The sequence below is a fragment of the Aethina tumida genome, chromosome 1 (genome assembly GCF_024364675.1).
Source record: "Aethina tumida isolate Nest 87 chromosome 1, icAetTumi1.1, whole genome shotgun sequence".
NCBI classification, from domain to species: domain Eukaryota; kingdom Metazoa; phylum Arthropoda; class Insecta; order Coleoptera; family Nitidulidae; genus Aethina; species Aethina tumida.
This window is the reverse complement of record NC_065435.1, coordinates 75,481,594-75,494,845: the sequence shown is the minus strand read 5'-3', so window position 1 is coordinate 75,494,845 and position 13,252 is coordinate 75,481,594. Positions and strand designations below refer to the sequence as shown.

The window sequence follows — 13,252 nt, the reverse complement described above, 5'->3', positions numbered from 1 at the left end:
GTTCTGTGTACATAAATATGGGTTCACTTCTTAAATGTACACTGAATGTATCAAAATAACATTCTTCCTTAATGTATTCTATTAAAAACCAACTTCAAATACGTTGCCAAAAATTGCTTTTTCTAAATAATTTCTAGTTAGCGGTGCTTGAAATAACGTTCTTTGTACCTATTTGATTTATTTAGTTTTATTGTTTAATAAAATAATACAACATATTTTTAATAGTTTCTCTCATAAAACGGTAATCTATTTTTTAATCTAATTTTTCCTCAATAAGGATAGTACAATATAACCCGAAGAATTAAAGAATTAAATATTGCTCGACATTCCAAACCACTGCAACTATATTTCTTATATTATCACAATGAAAAATGTAACAAACTCTTCTTGTGTCAGATATTAAAATAATATTTTAGTTTCTTTACCATACAATAGTTACAACTATAACGGAACTTCAATATCAAGAATAATGTCTTGGCCAAATACTAGAGCTCGTCAGTCGTATTTCAGAAACTACTAATCGAACAGGAATAAAAATTTGTTAATAATGGAGGACAACTTATCAGAAAAATTTTTTTCATTTGCCACATTTTTATTATAATGTTCTTGCCATATTTCTTAAAGTAAAGTTGTTAAACATTGAAAACGATAAGCTATCTCAGCTCTATCAGCTGTTTTAGTTCCCGTGTTACCAGTGTTTGATAGGACCCAGAGAAAAGTGATTCTGGGATGTTTCAGACAGACTTTGTGAATAAGACATTTAATGCGTTGCATAATTGCGTTTCTTAGATATTATTAGAGATTGTTGTAATAATGAACCTTTTTAGTAAGTTTATGGTCAATAACTTTGTACATTATAATAAATAAATAAATCTCGAAAACAAATAGAAGAGAATTAGTATTAAGACAAATAATAAATAAATTAAGAAATCATGAGTTAGAAATTGATCGTCGCGCTCCACGGACACATTTTCGTTTTGTCGATATCATTATTGTAAATTAGTAACACAGAATTACTTACTTGTATCGTTTCGAGTAAAATGTAAATAGACATTATAAATAAACAATATGGAATCTCAAAATCCTTACCCATTTCCGACATATGTACATATATACAGATCATGACAGAATTAGTATCCATATTTTTATTATTTTTAAATTAAAACACATAATCATTTATATTATTCTGTCAAGCGATCGAATTTCGATTCGAGAATGTTATTTTTTTTTGGTAAACCAAAAAAGTGACTATAAGGGTAAAAGACTGACTATAAGAGTAAATGACTGTTAAAGTTTAACAAATTCAGCTGCTAGCGTAGTCTAAACTTTATAAAACTAAACTATTTATACGAGATTATTTATCCCAAATTTTGAATCTCCAAAACCATATTTCGGAAACGGAATAATTTATATAGGTATAATAAAACAACAATAATAAATTGTCCAACATTTTTTTATTTATATATAACATAATAACAACCAATACAAAAATTATAATAAACTGACCAAATTTATTTTATTTATAAACGCAGTAACCTACAGTAAATTTAATATATTAATATTTGCTTTAAGAACAACACTTTGCTCGTATTTATTATCTGATAATTTGTTTGCTTTTTTTGTATTTATAATTGCTGCAAACGAGAATAATCTTTCTACTGGTGCTGAAGATGGTAAAGGTGTATTAAATTTTAAAAACACTTATTATATGGGGGTATATGTTCAGCATATTCAAGTCCACACAAGGGCTATTTAAAAAGTTTAAAACTTGGAATTCCGCTTCATAATTTGATGTTGAAGCACTAGTTGCTGCATTCTGTTTAAATATTTTGAAAAATCATCTTCAACAGTACGTGTTGTTGGTTTTCTTGCTTCTAAGTGTGGCGCGATTACAATGGCTGATTTAAAAACATTCATGAGACTTTGACTGTTTTTACCAATACATTGAAACGATATTTTCTTAAACTTAGGATAGCTTAATGCTGTAACCCTAGCATCAATAGAGTCCGAGCTTAAAAATTCAAAATTGTTCTTAAATCTGGTACACACACTTCCTTCTAGAGATTCCAGTGTTGATGCGCAATAATGGAATTTTATACTTTTCAGTTGCTGCCATTTCTCCCTTACCGCTAATAATGTCGACAATTTTGCACCATAATAACAATATTTCTCTCCTTGTAGGATATCAAGTGAATCAGTTAGAGGCGTTGTTATAGTTATACCAATTCATTAATGTATAAAAATTCAGTCTCAATAAGATAATGTCTAATGTTTTGGTAAAGATTTAAGTATATTTGATGTTTTGTAAGAAATATCTTCTTCGACGTCTCGAAGTTCCCGCCTTACAAAAATTACTGCATTATCAGTAACTGTAGCTAATATTGTTGAATCATTTATATTCATCATGACATACATATCTGCCGTCGTACAAATAAACTGGATATAATATATAATAACTATATTTTGTTTCATACCCGAATTTAACTTTCGACTTAAAGTTCATCTATTTATTAGTTGTAAGTTTAATTGGGAAAAATTTAAACATTTAAAAATTATTCGGAAACAAATATGTACCACTCACAGCTAAACCATAGAATGAATTACAAACTTCATAATGTGTTGATGAAATTCATTTCTGGATAAGTTTTTTTCATTATTACCAGATAATTTGCTGCTAACAATTTTTTTTAGTTTTTTGAAGAGCTGCGCATTTTTTATATTCATTAAATGTTTCAAGTCCATGTATTCTTTTTAAATGAGTTAAAAAATTGAACGATGATCTTTTTCCAGATATTAAACACTTTTAGGTAAACATTTGCGCAACAATCTTTTTTGTATTTGTTGTTTCTTTAACAATTTGAAAAAACATTCCATCCAGAATAGTAATACGATGAAAATTCTCAATGATTTTTGATTTAGACGTTGACGCTTCTACTTCAAACGACTCCAATGTATTTGAGTCATTATCTTCTTCAAACGATGGATCGCTTCCCATGTTAAAATTGTGATAATCATCAGGTGTCAACATTTTCGAAATACTTGTTTTCTAAAACAACAATTGTGTAAGTTAAAAAAAGTAAATGTTATAGCTATTAACATTTTCCCATAACAATATTTTCAATGTAATTAAGAAAAATGTTAAATACTTACTGACTAAAGATGAAATTCGGGATGACGTAAACATAAATCACTGTTAATTATTATAATAAGTATAAACCAATTAATAACTAGAAATAACACACACTGGTATATTTCTTTACTGCTTGCTTAACAAATTTAAAGTGAGTATGTATCTAAAATATTTCGTCAACACTTTGTTACGCAAACTGCGTCGCTGTTATTTAGTCTTTCATGGTATATGAGAAATCTCACTAAACAAGATGAAGTACGACGGAGAACTAAAAAGCTGAATTTGTCACTACGTCCTTCCCACGAATATCATCAACCACTTCTATTTCAAAAACTGACATTCTAGGAAAGTACGAAAGTTTAACGCGGATGTTAATAAGACTTAATTATGCTATTTGGGTAACTGTGAAGCCAGTAAATTGGGTTTAAGAGAACTGCTAGAGCATGAGCGGGTGAATACCGCAACATACCATGGCAAAAAATCCAACTGAATAAAAAAGAAAGTTCCTTGAGTCATATATAGTACAGATACATTAAATATTAAATTTATTTAATAATTATTAAGTGTCTAAATATTTAATACATCTCTTTATACACGGATATCTTTATTTGCATAGTTTTTAGATAACTTTCTATTTTGAGCAGCTCCCAAACCAATTAATACAGTTGATTTTATAATTTATTTCTGTGTCGTTCCTTAAAGGTAAAAATGTCAAGAGGTGTCCATTTATCGATACAAATTGAACAACAATTTGTAGAAAAAAAGTTCCGGAATGGTTACAGTTCCCAAAAGTAGTTGAAAAGGCAAGACTAACAGAGCCGTGGACAGGAAAATAAAATTGCTTGCGGTTCGCGACCCTTGTATCAGCACATGCACATAAATCAAGAAATAAACGAAGTCAATGTGTCGGTGAGTACCATAAAATGAAGACTAAAAGAAGCTGGTCACTATGGAACAAAATCACCAAAGAAGCCCTTCATTTCTGCAAAAAAAGAGCAGCGAGACTACTTTTTGCAAGAGACCATGTGAACAGGACAGATGGGAAAACAATTTTGTTTTCCAATTATTCAAATCTGATGGCATTTGATGGGTAAGAAAACTAATATATAAAAGGTATAATCCGAAGTACACTACACCTAGTGTGAGGCATGGTGGAGGAGGTGTTATGGTCTGGAGATGTTTTTCTGGGTTTGAGTCCGTTGGTTAAGATAGACGGGATAATGGATGGTTTCGTTTATCGTGACAATTTAGAGAATTACTGAAAATAACATAGTTTAAGGTGGACTTTCCAAAACGACAACTATCAGAAACACACGTGTAAGTTAGTTAAAGAATGGTTCGCTTCTCAAGAAGTACGTGTAACGTGATCAGCACAAAGTCCATACCTCAATCCAACTGAAAACGTTTGCGATGAAATTGATCGGAAAATCCCTATAAAAGACTGTCAAATTTGAAAAAACTCTGCGAAGAAGCTGCTAAAATCAATGAAAAAGAGTAGTTTAGAAGTTATTAAGGATAGTGGATAGATTACTAGATACTAAATAAAGGAACACTGAGTGTATGTAACGTTGTTTTACTTACAGTTGCTCTACTTTTGACCCTTCAATTTATATCAGATATTAATAAATACATAACTAAATCCCCTAATAAACAGTTATATTGCCATATTGTTGTTATCAAACATACTGCATAACTGACAAAAATATGGATATTTTAACAGACAAATGATAATTTCTACAGTACAGAGCGATAGTGTATTTCAAAGTATTTTCACACTTCCAAACGCGGACAAAAAATCAATATGGAAAACCATACTCTGTAAGATTAAATAGTACTTCTATATATTTTAATATATATATACAGAGTGACTTTTTTAATTTAAAACTTTTCCAAGTAATAAGCAAACTACGAGAAAAATGCTCATAAACAAAATTGTCTTATCCCGCAGGGGTAATAAAATAGTGTAAAGTTAGTACACCTCCTCCTTTCCCAAGATGAGGTAGATTGTAAATTCGAAATCTTCATTATTACAAATTCGGATCTAAAAATATGTAGTATTTCTCCTCCGAGAAATTCAAGCAGACACTCTTCCCGGTTGTGAATTGTTATTTGAATGCGAGTAAATAAGTGAATTAAAATTGAAGGTCGCCATTCGGAGCACTAACTTTAATTGAGAGATGATGAGTCGAGGGGATGTAAATCAAGCACCCTGATAGATAAGAATTTCTCAATTATTCGCAATTTGCAAAATGAATAAAATTTTTCGACGATTAAGTTTGATTCTTACTTAGTGTAGTATAATATATTCTCAGTTGGAGAAATTTCAGGTACAGCACTATCTATTATAAATCTAAAAAAATATTAAAATTATTTTTATTCACAAAATTTGAATCCATCTATTTGAGGGTTCAAAGATACGTTGTACCACTTGGAGCAAGGGAGAAAGAATTTTAGTACTAGAATATTTTTCTGCATAAGTATTAAATTTTAATGGGTATTTTTTCGTAGACTATTGGACTTATATAAGATAGAAAATAAATCATTATTTTAAAAATAAAGAACGTGTTAAATTTAGTTTAGTACTTACACTTACTTACGTATTTACACTACCTATGTTATATCAATTTTACTTTTTTTTAAAATTAGTTCTTCGTTATTTCTTCACATCAATATTTAAACTATAAATTCAACGTTTTATTTGAAATTGTAATTAATGTCAAACACAAATGTATTAGCTAACTATTATTCACCATCTATGAATTATATTGTGAAACATGTATATATCAATTATAGAAACCTGTAAACGCTTACTAGTAAGATTATACAACTAACATTACACATAATAATTATTAATGTTTTTATTATTTATTTATAACGTCACTATAATATTTTTCATAATTGTTAAAATTAATACAATTGAGTCTTTATTAAAAAATACAAAATTCGATTAAGAATGACAAAACTTTGTATTTTAATATTTCAAAGTTTTAAAGAATATTATATAAACAACTACTTTGAATAAATTAAATGAATGAATTAAATTTTTTAATGAATATTGCTAATTTTACAGAAGTATTCAATATAAAGTTTATTTAAAATATAAAAATGACACATGCAAAAATAAAATAATTAGACAAAATTACATGATCACTTTAACAATAAAGATATTAAGTTTTTATTAAAAACCAATGTTAATTGTTCATATAAAAATAGTTTTAGTATATTTTGTATCGCATGTAGATCCGTTGTGCGCGCTTGACCTTTGTTGGTATAGATAGTCTCATCTTACATCAAATAATGCATCACACCGAAAATAATGGAGGGCCTTAACATTTGTTACGAAAGGTAATATGTCTGATGACATCGATCCCACACACGAAAACTCTCCAACACACAAGACGCCAGTACCGTTGATTTTTTACACAATCCAATAAAAAACTTTGTTCAGTTAGTCCGCGAGATTTGAATAATTAAATGAAAATACAAATATAAATAAAAAGAATACCAAACGAAACAAAGCAGGAATCACAAACTCTTAACGTATAAAACCCGGAATTTATCGTTTCTGAATTGTGATACACCTATTCCAGGTGTTGGGTCAACGTCTTCATCGCGCAAGCGAACAGTTATGCATAAAGTAACTAAACGTACAGCGGACGCGCTGAATTTGTGATGTTTCCTCCATATTCTTATGTTTCCGATGCAATCTGGCCGGATAATCGCGGTATATATTATATTAAAACTGATGAACACCTGGGATGGGTCCACCCGCTAAATAAATTACGCAACAAACGATCCTCTACCATCTCCAGCAAAGACCTGAGTCGTATGCAATGTTCACTCGTTTCACGAATTAAACTTTATTACAATATTACAAAGTCGTAGATGAGCATTTTCTTAATAGGCCCGCCGAGCCCGGACAATTTGCAAAATGGTTCATTAAGGGCAATAAAATTGGTGAGATTGAATTTTTTTTTTGTGTTTTAATGGTTGATTGGTGGTTGCGGTGTTCCGGCCGTTCGGGATTTATTGCCTATTTACGATAAAACGGTTCAAAATGTGAAAAAGTAAAACAAAAAGAAAGTAAACCGAAATAATTCACATGGGCATTGATTAGTGCGAAACGGCCGCGTTTACCGTCGAAAAAAAGGTGTTTGGACCATCTGATAATTGCAGGGTCAGTCGATCAAGTTGGCAACTTTCAGCAATAGAACATTGAAAGGGTATAATATAAGGCCGTTAAGACACAATTCGCATATCATTAAATAACGTCGACGCTGACAACATGATGTTGAGCATTACAGTTAAGACAATGAGCCAGAGGTGATCGGGTTGGTCCGTGCGAAAAATATCGCACCAAATGCCCATAATCGAAAAATAGCCGGCATTCTCGGCGCGACAAAACCCAATAACAAACGTAAAAGTTTAACCGAGACTGATTTATGGCTCGCAAATTTTGCGGCCGATCGGTTTTTTTCCGCCCGGTCGATAATTTACTGCCCTTTGCACGGACACATCACTCGGATTTTAATAAATAAAACATTCGGACGAATCACGGACATTTCGGCAAAACTCAGGGACCACACGCAATCACATTTCTGCTTCCAACAACTGTTGTGTTTCATTTTTTTTCTTTCTTTTTTTTTCAGAAAAAAAAAAACACGTTACTCTTGTCTAGTTTTCTAATTTTCGTTATCGTGGTTAATAAAAATGGAAATTTCTCCGGTTGATGTGGCTGATGGAGTGAAGAGGAGTGTGGAGGAGGGAGGGAGTGCGGCAGGGTTCGGTGGTGGGGCAGGGACGGTAAAGGAGTCGCGAAGACGACGGCACGGTGGCATATCAATCGCGCACCACGCCAAAATAATACGCCGCTGAAAATCCGTTTTCAGTGCCCGCTGAAACGGAGCTGCGCGAAAGCTGCTCTTTCATACACACTCACACACATCCAAAAGGTCAGTGTTTATTAAATAATTTTTTTTTATTTTGTTCCGGCCCGTTGAATAATTGAAACTAAATAAATTACAAATTTGTAATTTAAGTGCACATTTAAATTATTCAACGAATGTAAAAATACAGTTTTGTAGATCATACAAGAAATATTCACGTAGAAAACATGCCAAACTTTGCATTGACGTAGTTAATACATACACTTGTAAAATGCTAATCAAGCAAAACCGTTTCCTAAGTGAAATTTTATGCAAAAAACTTTAAAAATAACTAACTAACTTATGTAGTAAGTTGTGTATGTACCCGTTTTAACAACTATTCTATTGTTTTCAGATGCATTTCAGTTTATTGTTTTTGCACATAGTCCTGCTGAGTCAATTAGTGGGCAGTAAATCCAGGTCGAAGGATCAGAAATTAACCAGCCCATTTTACGATCTGTACCCTTCTGACAAACTACCCGGCGATGTGCAGATCACTACGTTTCTATACAAGGAACAACCTAAAATGTAAGTACTGTTTTTTTATTTATATAAATATGTTAAAAAGAGTCGTAAATTAGATAAGTCGGAATTATCAAAGAATCAATTAGCGAACGATGGTTTTACAAATAAGGTCTGGTTGGTCTCATGCAATTTCCCAACGGCTTAACATTTCAATAACGAATTCGAATAGCATTTTCCCATTTACGGCGCACCGAAAAAACCTCAACATTTCTCAATCAATAATACATGTGTGTATTATGTCAGTGCACATGTATCGGTCTGCACACAGACAAAAACTGAGCTACAATGTAACAGAGATATAAAACGTCTCTCGGCGATTTAAATGCATCCTCGTCCATTATTCATGGCGGACGATTTAGAACCGAAGTGACTGACTGATTGTTAAATATTTAATCGGACTGGCCAGTTGATGGATTGATTGACAGGAACACACGTGTTCCGATTGCGAGCGCATCGAGACTATTCGGCAGGACGAATGGCCAGTTTTTGTCCTACCCTTTCTGTGGGAACTGAATATTTCGAGCCGCAGCATTTTCTTAATTACCTCAATCGAACGACGGGGGTCGCAGGTCGGAACCTTGGGGCACGTCGTCGTTTACAGTCGAAAAAATCGGTGTCAGTTTCTGAATTAGATCGGGCATCTAACATTTACGGTGTATTTTTAGCGTATGAGGCCTCGTAAACGTGCACTTATTTCACTGGGACACAAAAGAAACGATAAAAATCTGGCATGCAACTTGGAGGGGACACGCCGCGACGACAAGCCACTTATTAACTGTGACGCAACAATTTCGATGGAAAATTCATTTTGGGGAAGCACCAGAAAACCTGGGATGAAAAAATGTCGAACGCCCACGCGTACCAATAAAAGTGCACGATTTCGCGTCACATTTTACGAGAGGATAAATAACGGAGGCCCCGATAAATTACAATCCGCACAATAAACCACCGGCACAAGACAGACAGACAGACAGATTAAATAAACAAGCAGTGCCCGGGTTAATGTCTGTCTTTATTTCTCGATTAGCGCCGTTTTTTCGCAACATTGTACGGGGTGTTTATGTTCGCACGGGTCCCTTAACCCAGTTTCGTTATAATTGAACGTCTTTGCGTGATTTACGGCAAAAGTTTACGACGGCAAAACATCACGAACGATTATGCGGCGACCGTGCGTTATGCGCCTTCTAAAAATATTTCGCGCGCCCAATACGGACAAATAAAACGCAACACAGACGAAGCACATGTTCGTAACCTAGACCTAGCCCAATGGAATCACTGTTAATTGGTCGGTTTGGAACTGTTGGTTTCTTTGCCACCACCGTGGTGTACCGCAAAAAAAAAAAAATGTTTGTGATACTGTTCCTTAGCCCAAACATAACTAACACACTTTTTCAGAGAACCCATATTTTATTAGTTTAATTTTTTAATGGATTTCAAAATAACGCAAATGATCAAAAAACATTTATATTTGTAAATGGCTTGGTTCAATTGAAAAACATCTGAACAATCCGTGACTCACGCGCGTAAATCTCGCGCACAGATTTATTACTGGATGACCATAAATCGCGATTTTTTTCTAACGAAAACGCCGATACGACCTCAACATTTTGGCACAACGGTTTCAATAAACGCCGTGTCGCTTTGTGCGGATGCAGTATTTTATTAAAAGGTGACATTTTAACGATTCCCGAAACATTTACCAAACGATTTTTGCTATTAATTGCTCGGAACCGTCGCGCCCAAATAAGAAAACACACACCTGTCTTTGTAAAGCATTAGTTAATTACATTTTTCCCCAATCCCAGTTTTGTTTGTCGTTCTATCATGAAGAAACCATTAAAATACTTTCGGGGATCCCCCCACTATGCGTTTCCGAATTTAACAAAAGGCCATTAAATTACGCATTTATCACTGTGTTTAAACTTTATTTTCACTGCAAAAGTTGATATATCGACCAAAACAAAATGTCGACAAGTAAATTTCTCAATACGCTTGTATATTATCTTAGATGTAACATCTGTACATTTTCGTCGAAAAGAACCTGTTACTGGCGGCGATTTAATTTAAGACTCAGTTCTTAGATCCCCATAAAACCGACCGTATTTATCGTACGCGCATCATTTTTCTCTCACAGACAGTTAAACCGAGCCACGGAATATTACGAAACATCTTAAGCCGATACTAAAGTCAACGCTAAATATAATACGGAGTGAGTAATTATTTGTTGTTCGAAACGGTCCTTTGTGCGACTACTTGGCATTTACTTCCATCTATTTGCAGGTTTTTCTATTGGTCCACCGTCAACCACGGTCATTTGTCTTTGACTGTCATCACCTGTTCTTCACCCGTCAACTGGATGGTCACCTACAACAACACTGGTACGAACCTGATCCTCAGTTAAATGCAATTCATTTTTTGATCATTTTTTAGATCCATCGTCAAACTCGGATAGACAGTACAAGGGAACGGTGCAAGAAGGAATGGACACGCAACACTTTACGTCACTTGAAGGATTGTACGTTTTGAAACTTGTGTCCAAAGAAACGGATACTTACGTACACGTTTACATGAGCACGGAACTAGGCGGGCCGCAGGCCCTTCAAACATCGAAATTTATGCAAATCAAACTGATTAAAAGACCCAAGAAAAGGGTTACGGTCAAATGGGAGACGAGGTATTATTTTAAAATAAACATTCGATCACGCGTTTGTTTTTTGTGTGCGCACATAAATAGCGTTACGTAGTTTTCTTTATGGCAAATGCGGTTGTGTTAATTGCCGTTCGGTGAATCCAAATTGGTCCATTATCTCTATGTTTTTGTGATTTATTGCGCTTGCACGGAAAACTACGGTCTTACCAATTTTGGTAAACGTTAGACGAATGCCACACGTAACTGTTCATCGCAAAAACTGCATATAAAATTAATCTTCTTGTTGCTGGTTGCAGTTTGGTGGATCCGCAAGGTACCGATTATTGCCTTGTCGTGAGCTCCAAAAAGAACCACAAGTCTTTGTGTAACGCCCAGGTCGAGAGATACGGTCCAGACTTCATGAAACAATCGAGACTTCCGGCAGCAGCCAGCCAAACCATCATCAACTGGCAACCAGACGCAAAAACCACCGGTAAAATTATGGTGAATGCGCCGGTTTTTAAGTAACCCCGTTTTTTCTTCTAGACAACCAAGATCCGGCAATCGTATGCGTGAACAAAAAAACTCAATACACAGTCTCCAATCTGAATCAAGGCGTGACCTACTACTTCGACGTATTCGCCATTAACCACCAGTCTAATTTAACCTACCCGCAAGGTAGTACATCCTTGAAATTCGACCAAAGGACCAAACCGACTACTTTGAAAGATGCAAAAGCCACGTTCGCCAACCTTAAAAAACTAGACGGCAAAGCCGTATTCAAATTTAAGGTGAATCGCAAATCCGAATCGTCGTTGGAACTCTTTATAATGCCTTGTGGCGGAGCTGTGAATGTTACGGTTAATCTCCAAGGCAATCCTGTTGCTTCCAAACGGGGAATTGAAGGCTTCGGACGGTTGAGAATACCACAACCAAAACCCAAAGCCAGGTATTATATTAAAGTCTATTCGAGTAACAGAGAAGAGTTAAGAAAGACTTCAGGAGTTGAGATTTACGCAACCACTAAATCTTTATCGAAAATTCCCCTGCCAAACATTCCGTCCGAACCTATTGTTGAAGAGTATGTATCGCTCAGGAGGTGCGATAGTGTTACGATAGGTTGGTTGTCTTCTCCTGGTCAAAAGTCTGCTCATTATTGTTTGGTGGTTAGAGAAGGGAAAGTTAGAGAGATGGAGAATTACGAAATGCCCAATCAGTGTGGTTTGGAGAGTAGATTGAGGAAATCTGCTGATTTTGCCTTAAAATATTGCAAGGATATTAAACATGAAAAGGAGTAAGATTGATTTTCTATAGCTTTTATGTTTATATAAATTTGTTGTTTTTAGGCAAGTTGTTACAGAAAGGATCAGCCATTTAAAACCTAACAAAAGCTACATAATACAAGTCACAGTGAAAAAACCTAGGGGAAAGAGTCTTTCATATGATTTACTTCAAGTGCACACCCTTTCTTCTTGTAGGAAACATCAGTACGTCGAAGAAACTTGAAATTAGTTTCATAAAGATATGGAAAGCAAAATTTTGGGGCGACATCTAAAACAGTTTAAGAGCTGAAAGAAAAAAGTGTCTATAAAACTCTTTGTTTTAATTTGTACCTAATTTTAATAATAGGCTTGAAGTTGTATATTTATTGAATATTGTACAGTTATTGCAATAAAATGATTATCCCTTGTAATAACAACTTTAATTGTTTTGTAATAAGTATACAGCTAAAAACATGATTAAACCATGGATTAGTGAGACAAGCAAATAAATAATCGCATTGTAATTATAATAAAAACTGCAAACAAACCCATATGGTCTAAATAATAAATGATCTGTTTGTTATCTACCATACTAGACAAGCTTTGTTTTAATTCTGCGAAAATAGACACACGTCTGTAACTGTCTTTTACTAATGGATTTTAAAAAATAACAAATATTTGTGTTTCAATTGATTATGTAATTTTATCAGAAATTTTTCAGTTACTGATGATTATAAATGAACAAATTGGTGTGCTTTTATTCCATGGATAATAATGATAA

General features: G+C 33.9%; 1 protein-coding gene across 1 annotated transcript; it reads left to right on the top strand.

Annotated features, from left to right (window-relative positions):
- The first annotated feature begins 7,711 nt into the window (after window positions 1-7,711).
- LOC109594623 (protein NDNF) lies at window positions 7,712-12,908 on the top strand. Its single transcript, XM_020009846.2, has 7 exons — window positions 7,712-8,082; window positions 8,411-8,583; window positions 10,861-10,958; window positions 11,011-11,254; window positions 11,527-11,702; window positions 11,756-12,503; window positions 12,556-12,908. Exons 2-7 carry the CDS (start codon window positions 8,411-8,413, stop codon window positions 12,713-12,715), a joined length of 1,599 nt encoding a protein of 532 aa, XP_019865405.2. The 5' UTR covers window positions 7,712-8,082; the 3' UTR covers window positions 12,716-12,908.
- The last annotated feature ends 344 nt before the right edge of the window (window positions 12,909-13,252 follow it).

Bases quoted from the DNA above. Each gene is read 5' to 3' on its own strand.
- LOC109594623 (XM_020009846.2), top strand. From the start codon at position 8,411: ATGCATTTCAGTTTATTGTTTTTGCACATAGTCCTGCTGAGTCAATTA. The intron at 8,584-10,860 runs GTAAGTACTGTT...ATCTATTTGCAG, and splicing joins TACAAGGAACAACCTAAAAT to GTTTTTCTATTGGTCCACCG. The intron at 12,504-12,555 runs GTAAGATTGATT...TGTTGTTTTTAG, and splicing joins GATATTAAACATGAAAAGGA to GCAAGTTGTTACAGAAAGGA.